Source organism: Macrotis lagotis, chromosome 1 (assembly GCF_037893015.1).
Source record: "Macrotis lagotis isolate mMagLag1 chromosome 1, bilby.v1.9.chrom.fasta, whole genome shotgun sequence".
Taxonomy (NCBI): Eukaryota; Metazoa; Chordata; class Mammalia; order Peramelemorphia; family Peramelidae; genus Macrotis; species Macrotis lagotis.
In genome coordinates, this window is record NC_133658.1 from 582721560 (window position 1) to 582738568 (window position 17009).

At 38.7% G+C, this 17009-nt stretch overlaps 2 protein-coding genes across 3 annotated transcripts in view; both read right to left on the minus strand.

Moving 5' to 3' along the window:
* The window catches only part of LOC141507266 (choline-phosphate cytidylyltransferase A), a 73483-nt gene extending 68688 nt beyond the window's left edge, over positions 1 to 4795 (minus strand). The window contains exons 1-2 of one of the 2 annotated variants that reach the window (XM_074214772.1): positions 4558 to 4795; positions 1359 to 1492 (exon numbers count right to left, since the gene is read on the minus strand). In XM_074214772.1, coding sequence (XP_074070873.1) covers positions 1359 to 1492; positions 4558 to 4655 — 232 coding nt within the window. In that variant the 5' untranslated portion in view covers positions 4656 to 4795. The remainder of the gene's footprint in view (positions 1 to 1358; positions 1493 to 4557) is intronic. The other variant, XM_074214771.1, reaches the window with a different exon arrangement.
* Positions 4762 to 17009, minus strand: part of TM4SF19 (transmembrane 4 L six family member 19) — a 35354-nt gene continuing 23106 nt past the window's right edge. Inside the window, exon 5 of the mRNA XM_074211469.1 lies at positions 4762 to 4983. Coding sequence (XP_074067570.1) covers positions 4762 to 4983 — 222 coding nt within the window. The remainder of the gene's footprint in view (positions 4984 to 17009) is intronic.

Below are 17009 nucleotides of genomic sequence, written 5' to 3' on the forward strand. Positions count from 1 at the left end.
TACAAGATATTATAAGGCTTTCAGGAAAGTATTCTCAGTATACCCTTATTTAATGCTTATGAATAGCTATTCTCCAAAATTTTTTTTAGTTTTTAAACTAGAAATTCCTAAACAAAGTTATTTTAGGGATGTTGGTTGAACCAAGGGCTTCAACTTTTTATGTTGGAAGATATTTTGTAAAAAGCCAAAAACTCTCTATATAAGGAACATCATATGGAACAGTAAATTACCCTGACTTTCAATATCAAGAGACAACTCTCAGAAAGAAGTCATATAAATTTGAGCGAAGTTAAGAGGTGAAAGTGAGAAAGGAAAAAAAAGTGAGGGGAGAGAGAGAGAGAGAGAGATCTGTCAGAACTAGGCCAGGCAGGAACACTTTTCCCCAGAAAGGTCAAGTTTTAAGACTGAATGCTATCAGATCAAGAACTTGTAATAGCTAATCAATTTTGAATAAACAAAATCAAAGCAACTTACTTTGGAATCAAGTAACAAATATTTAATGCCCATAGTGAACCAATGCTACATACTATAGGTAAAAGTATAATATAGTTCCTACCCTTAAGGGATTTATAAGAAAAGAGAAACTAAAACTAAATAATAGTTCGATCTAATAAGAGATATCATAAGGCATACATGATTAATTGCCAAATGAATAATACAGAAAATAAGTGTTACATGAGTTTTTAGTTTTCAGTAAGGTGGTCTAGAGGTGCTTTCCAGAACAAAGGCCTGGAAAGAGGAGGGGCAAAATCCCAGCTGGTGAGAATGTCATGAACAAAAGGCAGGAAAACTCAATGAGTAGATCACCTTAACTGGACCAGTATTCAGAAAGGTAGCTTAGAGATAAGACTGTGGGTGGCCTTGAATACTAGCTCAAGAAATGTGGCAGTTTAGTAGATAAGAGTCTTAAGAATACAATAATTCCATTACAAAGGGGTATACATACTGAGGAGAAGGGCCTCCTCCATTGCACTTGACTCCCAATGAGGTAAAGGCTTCTTGTCCAACAGGTATAGCTAAGCTTCTTATCCAACAGGTGTGGCTAAAAGTAGTTAACTTGATCTGTAGGAAGCAGCCATGATTTGGGCACAAAAGGATCCAAAATTTAAGCTTTTTTATATAATTCAAACTGCCAACTGTGATATTGTTTTTTTTCCCCTTATCCTTATTCTTTCCCACGAATTGCAGGCTCAGTAATAACCCCATCAATGTGTATTACTAATAGAGTGTCATCCAAATTATTTTGGGCAACTAGATACTGTTAAGCATGTGCCTGATGAACCATCAGGTTCCACAGCAAGAATATGAAAGAATGGATAAGAGGGAAATAAAATATTCTGAGAAATCATTGTGACTACCTTTTAATTTATTTTTGATGCTCTCTGATAAAAGCTTTGTGAGGGCAGGCATTTCACTTGGCTCATACTGAGCAGTTGCCAATTCTTCTTTGAGTATGGTATGGATACATTCTTTCACCATGGAGGGTCGGAACCTAAATGAAACAGAAAATCAACTACTGTGCACTGCAATCTGATCCAGGACTTTATTTCACTTCCCAACTTTATTCCATCCTTTACACAGTTTCAATATATTTCACTTTTTGGAATTCATCAATTTAAGATTTCAAAGATATTTATCAACATAAATGAACATATCATCTAGTACAATTATTTTACAAATAGAAAAAAATGAGTGAAATTGCTTATTCCAAAATCTGGTGATACTTGAAAGTCCAGTTCTGTGCTAGAGGCAGGTTACATATACTCAGCCTCAGAGTGTAGAGAAACTGTGATAGGTCTACTCTTCACTACGTCTTATTAAAAGTTAAAACAAAATTTTACACATTAAAAAATACAAAAAAGGTGAAAATGTTAAATAATTTTTGTTTAAATAGTTCTGATTATATATGTTTTTACATATTTTATTTTGTTGATGTTATTCTTTATATGTGTTAAGATTCTTTACAGAAAAACCTTTTTAAAAGCATTATTATTAATCTCAATTCTTTGGAATATAAGATCATAGCTCTCAGGTTCCTCAATTTCATCTTCACTCTTAGTTAAGAAAATGGTAAAGGAAATTTTATTAAGCTACTTGTACAATTCATTCATTCATTCATTAAAATTTAGTATGCAACTATATTCCTACTAGTAATTCAAAGAGACAGTCTGTCCTCAGGAAACTTGTACCCTGGGGTGAATATAACACACTAAAATAACTATAACACAAAGTAAAGAATTATGGGGGAAATGAGAAATATAGGAAAATAAGTAAATTTGTGAAGGGAAGAATGCTTTTTAGCTGGGGAATCATGAACAGCTATTCAGAGAAAGTGGCACAAATTTTTTTTTAGGTTTTTGCAAGGCAATGGGGTTAAGTGACTTGCCCAAGGCCACACAACTAGGTAATTATTAAGTACCTGAGACCGGATTTGAACCCAGGGACTCCTGACTCCAGGGCTGGTGCTTTATCCACTGCATCACCTAGCCGCCCCCAAAGTAGCACAATTCTAAAAGGCAAAGATGACTGAAAGTAGTTCAAGTACAGGGACCTGCCTATGAAAATGCATTAGCAGCACTGTTGGGGGTTCTATGACAACTCCACCAGCTAGTTAACCATTCTGAAAAGCAATCTGAAACTATGCTCCAAAAAAATTGTTAAACTGTGCATATACTCTCTCTCAGGAATGATTTATACTATAATAATGATGATGATGGTCTTTTATTCTCAAAGAAGACCATGGTTTCAGGAGAGCTGATGCCTTGACTAGCATAGCACATAAACTGGATTTGAGTGAGGGAATGTTATGCTAAGTCTCCAGTCTCAATTTCTCCTCCAGAGCCATCTAAGGTCCAATGGCCAGATATGAATTGGGACAACTGGAGGTGACCCTGAATGCAAGGGTTAAGTGACTTGCCCAAAGTCAAACAGCTAAAATGTCTGCTGGTGGATTCAAAATCCCATTTTTCTGGCTCCAAGGTCTCTAGGATATTGTATTTATAAATCAAAGAGATGAAATAATGAGGAAAAGGACATATTGTGTACCAAAATATTTGTCGCAACAATTTTTGTGATGTCAAAGAACTGTAAGGGGCAACTAGGCGACAAGTGGACAGTGCCAGGCCTGGAGTCAGGAAGACTCATCTTCCTAAATTCAAATTTGGACTCGGACACTTTCTAGCTAGGTGACCCTGGGCAAATCACTTAACTGTTTGCTTTGGTTTCCTGTCAGTAAAATGAGCTGGAGAAGGAAATGGCTCTAGTAATTAGAATGATGTGCAGTACATGTAGGTACAAATTCTAAGAGGTGTTAGAACTTCCTTAAGGGCAGATATTGTCTTGCTTGTCTATGTTTCTCCAGGATTTAGTGGAGTCCCTAGCAAATATTTAATTTATCTAAAAAAGCTTTAGGCAGGGAAATGCACACGAGAGCCCTGGTCCGGGAGTCAGAAAAACTTGACTTCAAATCTATCCTCTGACACTTGACAGCTGAACCCTAGGAAGGTGACTTAACCTGTTTACCTTAGTTTCTGCCTGTAAAATGAAGAAAATATCCCTTCCAGAGTTGTTTGTGAAGATGAAATGAAACGTTCTATAAGAAACTTTGCATTTAATATGTAAATGTTAGCTATTAATAATAAACAATTTTTCATTCACACATACTTTGTCTCTAAGGCGGGAATATCAACTCCGAGTGAGTGGAGAATTTTTTTTCCCTTTTTTAAGCCCCAGTGCCTGGGACACAGAAGGCCCTTTAACCCACGTTGGCTGATTCAGTGACAGCCCCCAAGAACCCAGGATCTTCCCCGTAGCGCAAAGAGCAAAAGCACCAAAGCCTTGGAGGGAAGGGGAGGACAGACCATCCCCCAGCGACTGGGGGAGGGGACGGCAGAGGAGAGGGGGGGCGAGGGGAAGGGGGAGGGGGAGGCGGTGGGGGAACCGGGGCGTAGGCAGAGCCCCACCTTTCTCCAAGCCCAGCTGTACCCCAAAGAAAAGAAAGGGCGCCTCAAAACTAGTTGGAGGGTAGGGCGGCCGGGTGGCGCGCTGGAGTCAGGAGGACCTGAGTTCAAGTGCGGCCTCAGACGCTTAATAATGGCCCCAGCTGCGTGGCCTTGGACAAACCGCCTTAAATAAAATAAAAAACAAAAATGTGCGGGGAGTCACCCACTGCGGCCCCTGCAGGGGCGTCCGCCGCAAGGCGCCCGGAGCCCCCGCTCTGCCCTCGCCTCCGGGGCTCCCCTCGGGGACCGCTAAGTGCCGGCGCGCGCGCGGCCGCCTCCGAAGCGCCGGCGTGCGCGCGACCGCCTCCGAAGCGCCGCGTGCGCGTCACCTCCGAAGTGCCGCGTGCGCGCCGCCTCTGAAGCGCAGCGTGCGCGCGGCCGCCACCGGAGCCCGCATACTCCTCGGGCCCCGGGGCGCAGCTTTTGGAGGTGGGGACGGAATCCGCTGCGGGCGCCCCAACCTTCCCTCACACGCGGCCAGCGCCGCCCGCTTCCCAACCCGGGGCCGCCCGCCCCCGGCCCGTACCAGGCCCCTGGCCCTGCCCCCAGTACCCGCCTCTGCTGGAAGACGGGTCGCAGGATGTAGGTGTTCTCCGACCCGACCTGGCTCTTCTCCCTGTCGCTCGCACCAAGAACGGGAGCCGAGATGGACATGGTCCCGGCCGGTGGGGGGCCCCCCCCGCACCGCGCCTGCCGCTGGACGGAAACCCGGGCCGCACTTAGCCCGGGCGCCCGGAGACCGTCTCCTAGCAACGTGGCGTCATTTCCGCCCCTCCTCTTCCGCGCCCTCTGGGGACAGTCGGTAAGAGGGCGTGCCTCGTGAGCGCGCGCCTGCGCGTGCGCCTGCGCAGCTCGGGCGGCATCCGCTCCTAAAGGCCTCCGGGTCCGGAAAGGAGGAAGATTGACGGGAGAGAGGGGAAGAGAGAAGGGGAGGGGGGCGGGGTCCCTCCAAGCCCGGGCCGGGACACCGAGCTGGATAGCACTTTAAGAGCAAAGGATACAAAAATGACATAATAATAAGCAACAACCAGGCTTCATTTACCTCTTTAAGGTTTGCGAACATATTTAATATATTAGCACCCCAGCCGACCCCCACCCACATTCCAAGGCCTACGCTCTACCCTACACCAGATCATTTCACTTATTTTTTTTTAGTTTTTAGTTTTTGCAAGGCAATGGGGTTAAGTGGCTTGCCCAAGGCCATACAGCTAGGTAGTTATTTAGTGTCTGAGGTGAGATTTGAACCCAGGTCCTCCAGACTCCAAGGCCGGTGCTCTATCCACTGTGCCACCTAGCTGCCCCACTTCAGTGGATTTTTGTATCTCTTTCATAATTGATCAATTATGATTTTTAAGGTGTTATTTTCTTCTGTATTTTTTTTTATCAAGCTGATAATTCTCTGCATAATTTTTTTTTAGGTTTTTGCAAGGCAATGGGGTTAAGTGGCTTGCCCAAGGCCACACAGCTAGGTAATTATTAAGTGTCTGAGGTGAGATTTGAACCCAGGTCCTCCTGACTCCAGAAGGCCGGTGCTCTATCCACTGCACCACCTAGCCGCCCCTTGACTTAGTTTTTTTTTTTTTAAAAAAGCTAATGTCTAGAAAGATCTCTCAGTCCCTCCTAGAGGCAGCTCTATACAAACTCAAATCCTGCTGACTGGGTACATGAGCTTGGGCAGCTCAGACTCAACTCTGTTTGCCTCAGTTTCCTCATCTATTTTTGGGCCCGGTGATAGCCACAAAGTACTCTGTCATCCTAGCTATTATCCCCAAGAGCAATCAGACCCTTGACCTTCCTGGCTGCCCCATGGGGGGTTGGGGCAGTTGCTGATCCGGATCATTCCACACTTCCCCAGGGCAGACCCTTAATTGTTGTTGGCCTTCAGATCCATTACTCTTCTTGTACATTAGGTTTATTAGAGTGAGGGGAGTGCTGTGCAAAAACATCCTTCTCACTACCTTTTCTAGAGCCTATTTGCCTGATGACAGGAAGCAGGGCCTCTGGTGGTGTCTGGATGCTGCAAAAATCCTTGGTTTTATGAATATAGTTCCCCTCCCTTAGGTGGCCTTTATGGGGAATAACATCAGTATGGTCATTTTTGGCAACAAATTGCTACAATATGGTATCTCTGGATAGTCTAATCATCAGTAATGTCCGTTCTTCTCAGCACTGCAACCATATTCCCCCTGGAGCCCAAAAACTCGTTCACATCGCTTGTTGGCATCTTTTGTGATCAGAACTAGTATGGCATCTGTTCAACTTTGAACTTCCCTCCAGCCTCAGCAAGGCTTTCAATGGTTGCTCTAGAGACTTCTTTGATGTTGAAACCAGGATGTGTGGGATTATTACCATTTATAAAATGAACTAGAGAAGGAAATAGCAAACCACTCTAATTTCTTTACTAAAAAATTCTCAATTGGAGTTACAAAGAGTGAAACAGCTAGGTTCTAGGTAGACAAAGACCAAAAAAAACAAGGCAACCAAGTATATGACACTTCATAAAGGCTCAAGAAAAGGAGCTATAATTCTGCTTGTTCTGAGGGATTCATCCCTGCTATCACAGCAACACTCCCTCCCCAATCCCCCCCCACTCCAGTAAATTCTTTGAGAGCACTGTCTGTCTATGCTTATAACAATTGCAATATTTCTTGTCAAATGACCCGAAATCTACCCCATACTGTCTCCCTTAATTAACTGAATGAAATCCATATTAAAAATCAACCTCTGTGGAGGGTGACCCATACACTTAGACTTATCCTTTTCTTTAAACAATGTATTTATTTTATTTTTTCTCACATGTAAAACATTTTAAATTCTTTTTTTTATTATTTTTACTTCCCCCTCTTCCCTCCCCTATACATGCAGTCATATAATCCATGTTGCAAAAAGAACACATAAAAAAAAAAGGGGAGGAAGAAAAGGAAAGTTAATAAAGTATGCTTCAATTTTCATTCAGATCCCACCAGTTCTTTCTCTGGAGGTGAATAACATTTTTCTTTTTTTAATATTTTTTTTTACAATTATATACAATAGTAGTTTCTACCTATCATTTTATGTAAGCTTTTGAATTTTACAATTTTTCTCCCACCCCACCCCCCACAGAAGGCAGTCTGATAATCTTTTTTTTCTGATAATCTTTACATTGTTTCCATGCTATATATTGATCGAAATTGAATGTGTTGAGAGAGAAATCATATCCTTGAAGAGAAAACGAAATATTACATATAGCAGAATTATGTAATACATAAGATACTTTAAAAAAATGAAGGTAATACTTTGGTCTTTGTTTAAACTCCACAGTTCTTTCTCTGGATACAGATGGTATTCTCCATTGCAGGTACCCTAAAATTGTCCCCAATTATTGCATTGATGAAATGAGCAAGTCCATCAAGGTTGATCATCACCCCCATTTTGCTTTTAGGGTATACAATGTTTTTCTGGTTCTGCTCATCTCACTCAGCATCAGTTCATGCAAATCCCTCCTGCTTCCCTGAATTCTCGTCCCTCCTGGTTTCTAATAGAACGATAGTATTCCATGATTTACATATACCACAATTTGTTCAGCCATTCCTCAACTGATGGACATTCACTTGATTTCCAAATTCTTTGCTACCACAAACAGGGCTGCTATGAATATTTTTGTTAGAGTGATGTTTTTACCCTTTTTTCATGATCTTTTCAGGGTGAATAACATTTTTCATTAAAAATTCTTTGAAATTGACTATCACTGGGAGTAGCTAGGTGGCGCAATGGATAGAGCACTGGCCCAGGAGTCAGGAGTACCTGGGTTCATATCCAGCCTCAGATGCTTAATAATTACTTAGCTGTATGGCCTTGGGCAAGCCACTTAACCCCATTGCCTTGCAAAAACCTTAAAAAAAAAGAAAAAGAAATTGACTATCACTGTATTGCTGAGAATAATAAAGTTATTCACAGTTTTACACATCATTCTAATTAGAATCTTGAAGTTGGTTAAAACTTCTCTATCCCACCACTGACAACAAATTGCTCTGTTCTGCTCTTCTGATTTTTGTGATCCTAAACTTCCTTCTGCTTAGGTAAAAAGCCCTCCCCCCAAAAAAAGGAATTAGTTGCTGTGGAGAGATGGGAATTTCTTCCCCTCCAGCAGAGACTAGAACACCAGTGGGGCCTATGGGGTGTTCAAAGAGTACTAGCACCTCTGCTGTGAGGGCTGCCCAGCCCTTTACAGAGAGCTACTCATCCACCTTTGCTGTCATGCAGTTCTCACTGGCTCCAAGAAGCTGTAGGATACACAGAAGCCACAGCCTGGTAAACCATCAGCAGAAGAGGTTGAGAGTAACCAATCAGCTTCAAACCCTTGAGTGAGTTGGGGGGGTGTCTCCCCGAAGCATGTGAAGACTCCCCCCTGATACCTTCTCTGAATCTAGCTGCTCCTCACAACCAAGAGGAGTTAAGTATATTTTTCTTTTCCATCACTTTCGGAGCCTCACTCAACCACTATGAATCAGCAACTCTCTCTCCTTTAGCATGTACTCTATCCTGTCCAGAGTTTTGCTAGTTCCAGATCATTTTTTTTTCTTCCCAATTAAGTCACCTGCCTCAAGTTTTCCTCCTTAAAAGCCTTTACCCCCTTCAAGGAAAAAGAGCTATAATGTATATGAAGTTTTACAGTTAACAAAGTACTCTACATATGTTATCTTATTTAGATCCTTTAAAAAGCCTTATAAGATAAATGCTGTCATTATCCCCATTTTACAGATGAGGAAACTGAGCCTGAAAGAGGTAAAATGATTTGCCCAAAGTCCCTCATCTAATAAATGTTTGAGATGGTATTCAAACTCAAGTCTATACCTGCTTCATATTTAGGGCTCTATCCTCTATACCAAGCTGGTCTCCCATTTCCTCTGCCTTCTCCACTAATTACCACTGGATCTATTCCTACACAGGAATGCTCACACTTTAGATCCTCCTCTCCATCACCCCATGCCCTTCACATACACAACAATGAATTTGCTCCAGATGCCAGAATTCCTAGTTAAATTTGGCACTTCCCTTGTTCTGAATTGACCTATGTCAACTATGATCAAATAACTTAATTTAAAATTATTTAAAATTTAGATTCAGTTGCTACACCATACCATATATTCCCTAAAGGTTAAGAAATCTGCCCAATATGATCAGTATCCAGATAAAGAACCATGGAATTTGAACAAAGTTCAAGGACTATTCCCTTTAATTTAGACCAAAAAAAACCCCTGCTATATTATTACCTGATCTTGTTATCTCTTATACTTTATGTTTCTTCCTTAAGGATATGATTTCCCTCTCATCACACTCAATGTACAACATGGAAACAATGTAAAGACTGACAAATTGCTTTCTGTGGAGGTATGGGGGGAGGGAAGTAAGATTGGAGGAAAAATTGTAAAAGTCAAAATAAATAAAATCTTTAATTAAAAAAAAAAAGAAATCTGCCCAAAAGGTAGAGATAAACAAACTTCAATGGCCTGAGCATAACCTGATTTAAAATGCATTGAAAATCTTTAGATCCTTAACCCCATTTGCCTTGCAAAAACCTTAAAAAAAAAAAAAAAAAACCAACTTTAGGTCTAGACTAGATCTGGAAAAAATGTACTGTTTGTCAAAGTACTTGTAATGTAATGTGGGGTTTGATGATGAAGAACTAAAGAATGGGTATCAAAATCTTGTGAACTCAGTGTCAAAGGTAGGCACCTACATAGTTGAAACTTGCTTGTTTTTAAAGATGTTTAAAACAGAAGATCAAATTGGGAGTTGATATAACATAGAAGTACAGTTTGGGAATTAGGAAGACATGAATTCCAGTCCTAATTCTCCTTTTTTTTTTAGGATTTTTGCAAGGCAATAGGTTAAGTGACTTGCCCAAGGCCACACAGCTAGGTAATTATTAAGCGTCTGAGGTCAGATTTGAACTCAGGTACTCCTGACTCCAGGGCCAGTGCTCTATTCACTGCGCCACCTAGCCACACCCCCAGTTCTAATTCTTATAAAAACTTTGTGACCATAGCAAAATCACCTACCCTCTTTTCCTCCCAGACCACTAAGAGGAGAAATTGTATAAGAATTGGCATTTTTTTCAAGAGTTTCCACACCACAACCTCCCCATACAACCGAAATCATAGAGCCCTCTTTCCCTCCTCCTCCATTTAAAAAAATAGACTTAGTTCCAAAGCCAGACTTATAACTCTGTTTTGCACAGATTAAATCCTTAATAAATGCTGTAGTTGACTCTGTTTGCAGTTCACTAAAACTTACAAGTATTTTTTAATGAAATTTTTGTTTTTAATCATACCTCCCCCATCTTCTATTTTTAGAATTGAGGTTTTTTAACAGACCAGGTTAAAAAATTAATATTAAATTCATATTTTTAACCCAAATATTAATTTTTTTAACCTGGCCTGTGACTAATAAGTGCAATAAACTGTAAGTGAAGAAATTCAACTACTAATAGTCTTAGAAAGTTTCCAAAGATTATAACCAGTCATTTTATGGTGGCAAAAAATTGGAAACCTAAGGAATACCCATGAATTGGGGATTGGCTGAACAAGACATAGATATGAATGCAATGAAATACTATTATACTATTAGAAATGATGATGAGGATGCAAATAGAAGCATATTTTGTTTTCTTTTTTATGAAATATAAATTTTTGCTTTTCTCCCTCTAATAACAATTATTTCTAAATGTAGGGATATTTCCTCTATATATATGTGAAAATGTCAGCTTTCTCCTTAGAAAGCAAGAAACTAGATAGAATGATCTAAAAAAAACACTACCTCCCTAAAAGGGGGGGAGAGGAAAGAGACAGGAGGAGGGAGGGGATTGAATGGGGTAAATCTCATTACACTAAGAGGTACAAAAAATCTATGGTAATAGTGGGAAAGAAGGGAGCAGAGGAGAAACACCTGAATCTTCTTCTCATCAGACTTGCTTAAAGTCAACCTACACTTACTCAGTTAACTTATAAAACATCTAACCTTTCAAGTATTAAAAGAGGAAAAGGGGAGGGGGGGATGGAGAAAGGGAACGGGAGAGGGGGAAATAAGAGGAAATAACAAAAGGAAGGGAAAAGGGGAAAAGGGAAAGGGGAAAGAAAGGGGAGGGTGTGATATAGGAGGGCAAACACACTGAAGGGGGTGGTTTTCAGAAACAAAAGACTGAGGAATATGGATAAAAGGGGAGGGAAGGGGGAAAATACAAACAGAGGGAAGATAGCACAGAAGGCAATAAAGAATTAGTAATCATAACCTTCAATGTGAATGGGATGAGCTCTCCCTTAAAACGTAAGCAAATAGCAGAGTGGATTAAAAACCAGAATCCTACAATATGCTGCTTACAAGAAACTCATTTGAAGCAGAGAGATACATATAGAGTAAAGGTAAAAGGTTGGAGCAAAATATATTTTGCTTCAGCTGAAGTAAAAAAAGCAGGGGTAGCAATCCTTATTTCAGACAAAGCAGCAGCAAAAATAGATAGCGTTAAAAGACATAAGGAAGGAAACTTTATCCTCCTAAAAGGTAGCATAGACAATAAAGTCATTTCAATATTGAATATATATGTGCCCAGTGGGACAGCACCCAAATTCTTAGAGGAGAAGCTGAAAGAACTACAGGAAGACATAGACAGCAAAACTCTACTAGTGGGAGACCTCAACCTCCTGCTATCACATCTAGATAAATCGAATCATAAAATAAACAAGAAAAGTTAAGGAGGTGAATAGATTGTTAGAAAAATTAGATATGGTAGACTTATGGAGGAAACTGAAAGGGGATGGAAAGGAATGTACCTTTTTCTCTGCAGTACATGGAACTTATACAAAAATTGACCATATACTAGGATATAAAAACCTAATGATCAACTGCAGAAAGGCAGAAATAGTGAATACATCTTTCTCAGATCACAATGCAATAAAAGTCATATGCAATACTGGGCCAAGGAGATATAGACCCAAAACAAACTGGAAACTGAATAACCTCATTTTAAAAAATGAGTGGACCAAAAAACAAATTATGGAAAGAATTAACCATTTTATCCTAGATGATGATAATAAGGAAACAACATACCAAAACCTATGGGATTCATTCAAAGCGACTCTCAGGGGATATATTATAGCTCTAAATGCTTATATGAATAAATTGGAGAAAGAGGAAATCAATGAACTAAACATGCAACTAAAAAAATTAGAGAAAGAACAAATTAAATATCCCCAATTAAATACCAAATTAGAAATTCTAAAAATTAAAGGAGAAATTAATAAAATTGAAAGCAAAAAAATTATTGAATTAATAAATAAAACCAAAAGTTGGTATTATGAAAAAACTAATAAAATTGATAAACTTCTGGTCAATTTGATTAAAAAAAAGAAAGAAGAAAACCAAATTTCTAGTATTATAAATGAAAAAGGTGAACTCACCACCAATGAGGAGGAAATTAAAGTAATTCGAAATTATTTTGCCCAATTCTATGCCAATAAATTTGATAATCTAAGTGAAATGGAGGAATATTTACAAAAATATAAGTTGCCCAGGTTAAATGAAGAGATTAAATACCTAAACAACCCTATCTCAGAAAAAGAAATTCAACAAGCCATTACTGAACTCCCTCCAAAAAAATCTCCAGGGCCTGATGGATTCACAAGTGAATTCTACCAAACATTTAAGGAACAATTGGTTCCAATCCTATATAAACTCTTTGGAAAAATAGGGGAAGTTGGAACTCTGCCTAACTCTTTCTATGAAACCAATATGGTACTGTTACCTAAACCAGGAAGAGTTAAAACAGAGAAAGAAAATTATGGACCTATTTCCCTGATGACTATAGATGCAAAAATCCTAAATAAAATCTTAGCAAAACGATTACAAGTCATCACTAGGATAATACATTATGATCAAGTAGGATTTATTCCAGGAATGCAGGGTTGGTTCAATATTAGGAAAACTGTTAGTATACTCAATTATATCAACAACAAACCCATCAGGAATCATATGATCATATCAATAGATGCTGAAAAAGCTTTTGACAAAATACAGCATCCATTCCTATTAAAAACACTAGGGAGGGTAGGAATAAATGGACTGTTCCTTAGAATAACTAGCAGTATCTGTCTGAAACCATCAACAAGCAATTATATTCAATGGGGAGAGGCTAGAGGCATTCCCAATAAGATCAGGGGTGAAACAAGGATGCCCATTATCACCACTACTATTCAATATTGTATTAGAAATGTTAGCATCAGCAATTAGAGAAGAAAAATAAATTAAAGGAATTAGAATTGGGAAGGAAGAGACAAAACTCTCACTCTTTGCAGATGACATGATGGTCTACCTAGAGAATCCCAAGAAATCATCCAAAAAACTACTGGAAACAATTAGCAATTTTAGCAAAGTTGCAGGTTATAACATAAACCCTCATAAATCCTCAGCTTTTCTATATATGTCTAACAAGAAACAGCAGGAAGAGCTAGAAAGAGAAATCCCATTCAAAGTAACCTCAGACAGTATAAAATATTTGGGAGTCTATTTGCCAAGACAAACTCGGAATCTTTTTTGAAAACAATTATAAAACACTTCTCACACAAATTAAATTAGATTTAAATAACTGGGAAAATATCAACTGCTCATAGATAAGTAGAGCTAATATAATAAAAATGACAATTCTACCAAAACTAAACTATCTGTTTAGTGCCCTACCAATCAAAATTCCAAAAAATTACTTTAATGAGTTAGAAAAAATTATAAGTAAATTCATATGGAGAAATAAAAAGCCAAGAATTGCCAAGAGCTTAATGAAAAAAAGTGCAAAAGAAGATGGCTTAGCCCTACCCGATCTAAAATTATAAAGCATCAGTCATCAAAACTGTTTGGTATTGGCTAAGAAATAGAGTGGTGGACCAGTGGAATAGACTAGGTGTAAAAGCAGGAGATGATTATAGTAATCTGCTGTTTGATAAACCCAAAGAGTCTGGCCATTGGGATAAAAACTCCCTCTTTGATAAAAATTGCTGGGATAATTGGAAGTTAATATGGAAGAAACTTACATTAGACCAACACCTCACACCCTTTACCAAGATAAGATCCAAATGGTTACAGGACATAGACATAAAAAACAATACTATAAGCAAATTAGGAGATCAAGGATTAGTCTACCTGTCAGATCTATGGAAAGGGGAACAGTTTAGGACTAAGGAAGATTTGGAGAACATCACCAAAAACCAATTAGATGATTTCGATTACATTAAATGAAAAAGTTTTTGCACAGATAAAACCAATGTAACCAAGATCAAAAGAAATGTAGTAAATTGGGAAACAATCTTTGCAACTAATGATTCTGACAAAGGACTCATTTCTAAAATAGACAGAGAACTGAGTCATATTTTTAAAATAAAAAGGCATTCCCCAATTGACAAATGGTCAAAGGATATGCAAAGGCAATTTACAGATGAGGAGATCAAAGTAATCCATAGCCATATGAAAAAATGCACTAAATCATTAATTATTAGAGAAATGCAAATTAAAGCTTTTCTGAGGTACCACCTCACACCTCTCAGATTGGCCAGTATGACCAGGAAGGATAATGATCATTGTTGGAAGGGATGTGGGAAATCTGGGACACTATTGCACTGTTGGTGGAGCTGTGAACTCATCCAACCTTTCTGGAGAGCTATTTGGAACTATGCCCAAAGGGCAACAAAAATATGCATACCCTTTGACCCAGCAATACCACTACTGGGTCTGTACCCTTAAGAGATGAGGAAAAGGGGTAAAAACATTACTTGTACAAAAATATTTATAGCAGCCCTGTTTGTGGTGGCAAAGAATTGGAAATCCAGTAAATGTCCTTCAATTGGGGAATGGCTTAGGAAACTGTGTTATATGTATGTCATGGAATACTATTGTTCCATTAGAAACCAGGAGGCATGGGATTTCAGGGAAATCTGGAGGGATTTGCATGAACTGATGCTGAGTGAGATGAGCAGAACCAGAAAAACACTGTACACCCTAACAGCAACATGGGAGTGATGTTCAACCTTGAAGGACTCGCTCATTCCATCAGTGCAACAATGGGGAACAGTTTTGGGCTGTCTGCAAAGGAGAGTGCCATCTGTATCCAGATAAGGAGCTGTGGAGTTTGAACAAAGTACAAGGACTATTCCCTTTAATTTAGAAAAAAAAAACAGCTTATTGTCTGATCTTGTTACCTCTTAGACTTCTCTTCTCTTTTAAGGATATGATTTCTCTCTCATCACACCCAGTTTGGATCAAGGTACAACATGGAAACAAAGTAAATACTGACAGAGTGCTTTCTGGGGGGAGGGAAGCAAGATTGGGCGAAAATTGTAAAACTCAAATAATATCTTTAATAAAAATAAATTTAAATAAAAGAAAGCAAGCAACTTTTCTGATTATATTTCTAATAATAATAATTATAAATTCCCCAGTCTCAACAGTCACAGGATGTCAGAGATATCCTGGAAGAAGAGAGAGATTTCCCTTGTTATATGGATGTTTGTAACATTTGAACCCAGGTACTCCTGACTCCAGGGCCAGTGCTTTATCCACTGCGCCACCTAGCCGCCCCTGTTTGTAACATTTGATAAGGCTTGGATGTCCTGAGTCAGGACATTCTTTCTCTCCCAGTGATATCCCTGACATCCCTGAAGCAGACCTCCTGAATCATAGGAGGAAACTAATATATGCTGTGATATCTTTATGAAAGAATATGTAATTACACTGGCTGCCACCAATAATTTTATGGTCTTTTGTCTAATTCATATAAATACTCTCCCTCCAAATCTTACTTTGAGTCTAGTTTTCTGTCTCATTCGTGAAGGACGATAGATCTAGTGAACCCAGTGAACACATATGTTAGCCTAATCTGTTTTGTCTGTATTAAACCCAAACTCTTGGAGTTTTTTGGTTTTTGGAAACACCTATGACGGAATTTATTTCACAAGACTATACATATTTGAAATCTATTTTGTTTTTCTTACCTTCTCAATGGGTGATAGGGAGAGGAAAGGTGGGAATTTGGAACCAAAAATGAAAGGAAATTGAATTTATTTTTTGAAAAGAGAATGAAAGAAAGTTCCCTGGGTCATTAAGAGACTCTTGCAACTCCCTGCTGGCCATCATTCTATATTATTCTAGATTGGATCTATTTTCAAAACTGCATCCAGATACATTTCACTGCAAACTCTAAGTCGTGATCTCTACTTTCAGCTCCCTGAGACACAAGAAATCCCCAATCAAATTTCTAACATAATATTATTGCTAGATTGTAGCGGACCTTGAATGTCAGGTTAAGGGGTTCTGATTTTATTCTATAGGTATAGATTTTATATATTGACTTAATCAAAGATTACCTATCAGAATAATTAATCCCATGGTAAATGTGTATGAACTTTATAAATTTAAAATTTTTTGTTTCCTAGAGCATATATTAAATTTAGCCAGGTACTAACACAATATTCCATTTTATGTCCCTTTCTGAATTTTTTTTTCTTTTTGTGTATTTCTTCATGTTTTACTGACTGCATGAGCTTCTACCAATAGCTGTTGGTTGCATGTTGGCTCCCTCATTAGAATATGATCCTCTTGAAGCCTCAGACTGTATTTTGCCTTTCTTCCCATTCTCAGAGTTTAGCACATAGTAAATATTTAATAAAAGCTTTTTAACTCAGTAAGATAACCTATATCCTATTTCCGTAGAAATAAAAAATTAGTCCAAAATCAACTTTCTTCAAACAGCAGTGCCCAGTTATGAACTGTTAAAATGAATAAGTTTTTAAACATATTTCTGGACAAAGATTGCTTTTTTTTTAAGCTTCTAATTAAGGATTATAAGTCTGAATGTTAGCTCTATCAAGGTCTGTTTCTCTACATCCATAAATCTGAATATTGACTCTGTATATGTAAATTAGACTGGTCATCCTCTAATTGCATCAGTAAATACTCCGTGCAGTTGTGTCAACAATCAGAAAAAGAGCA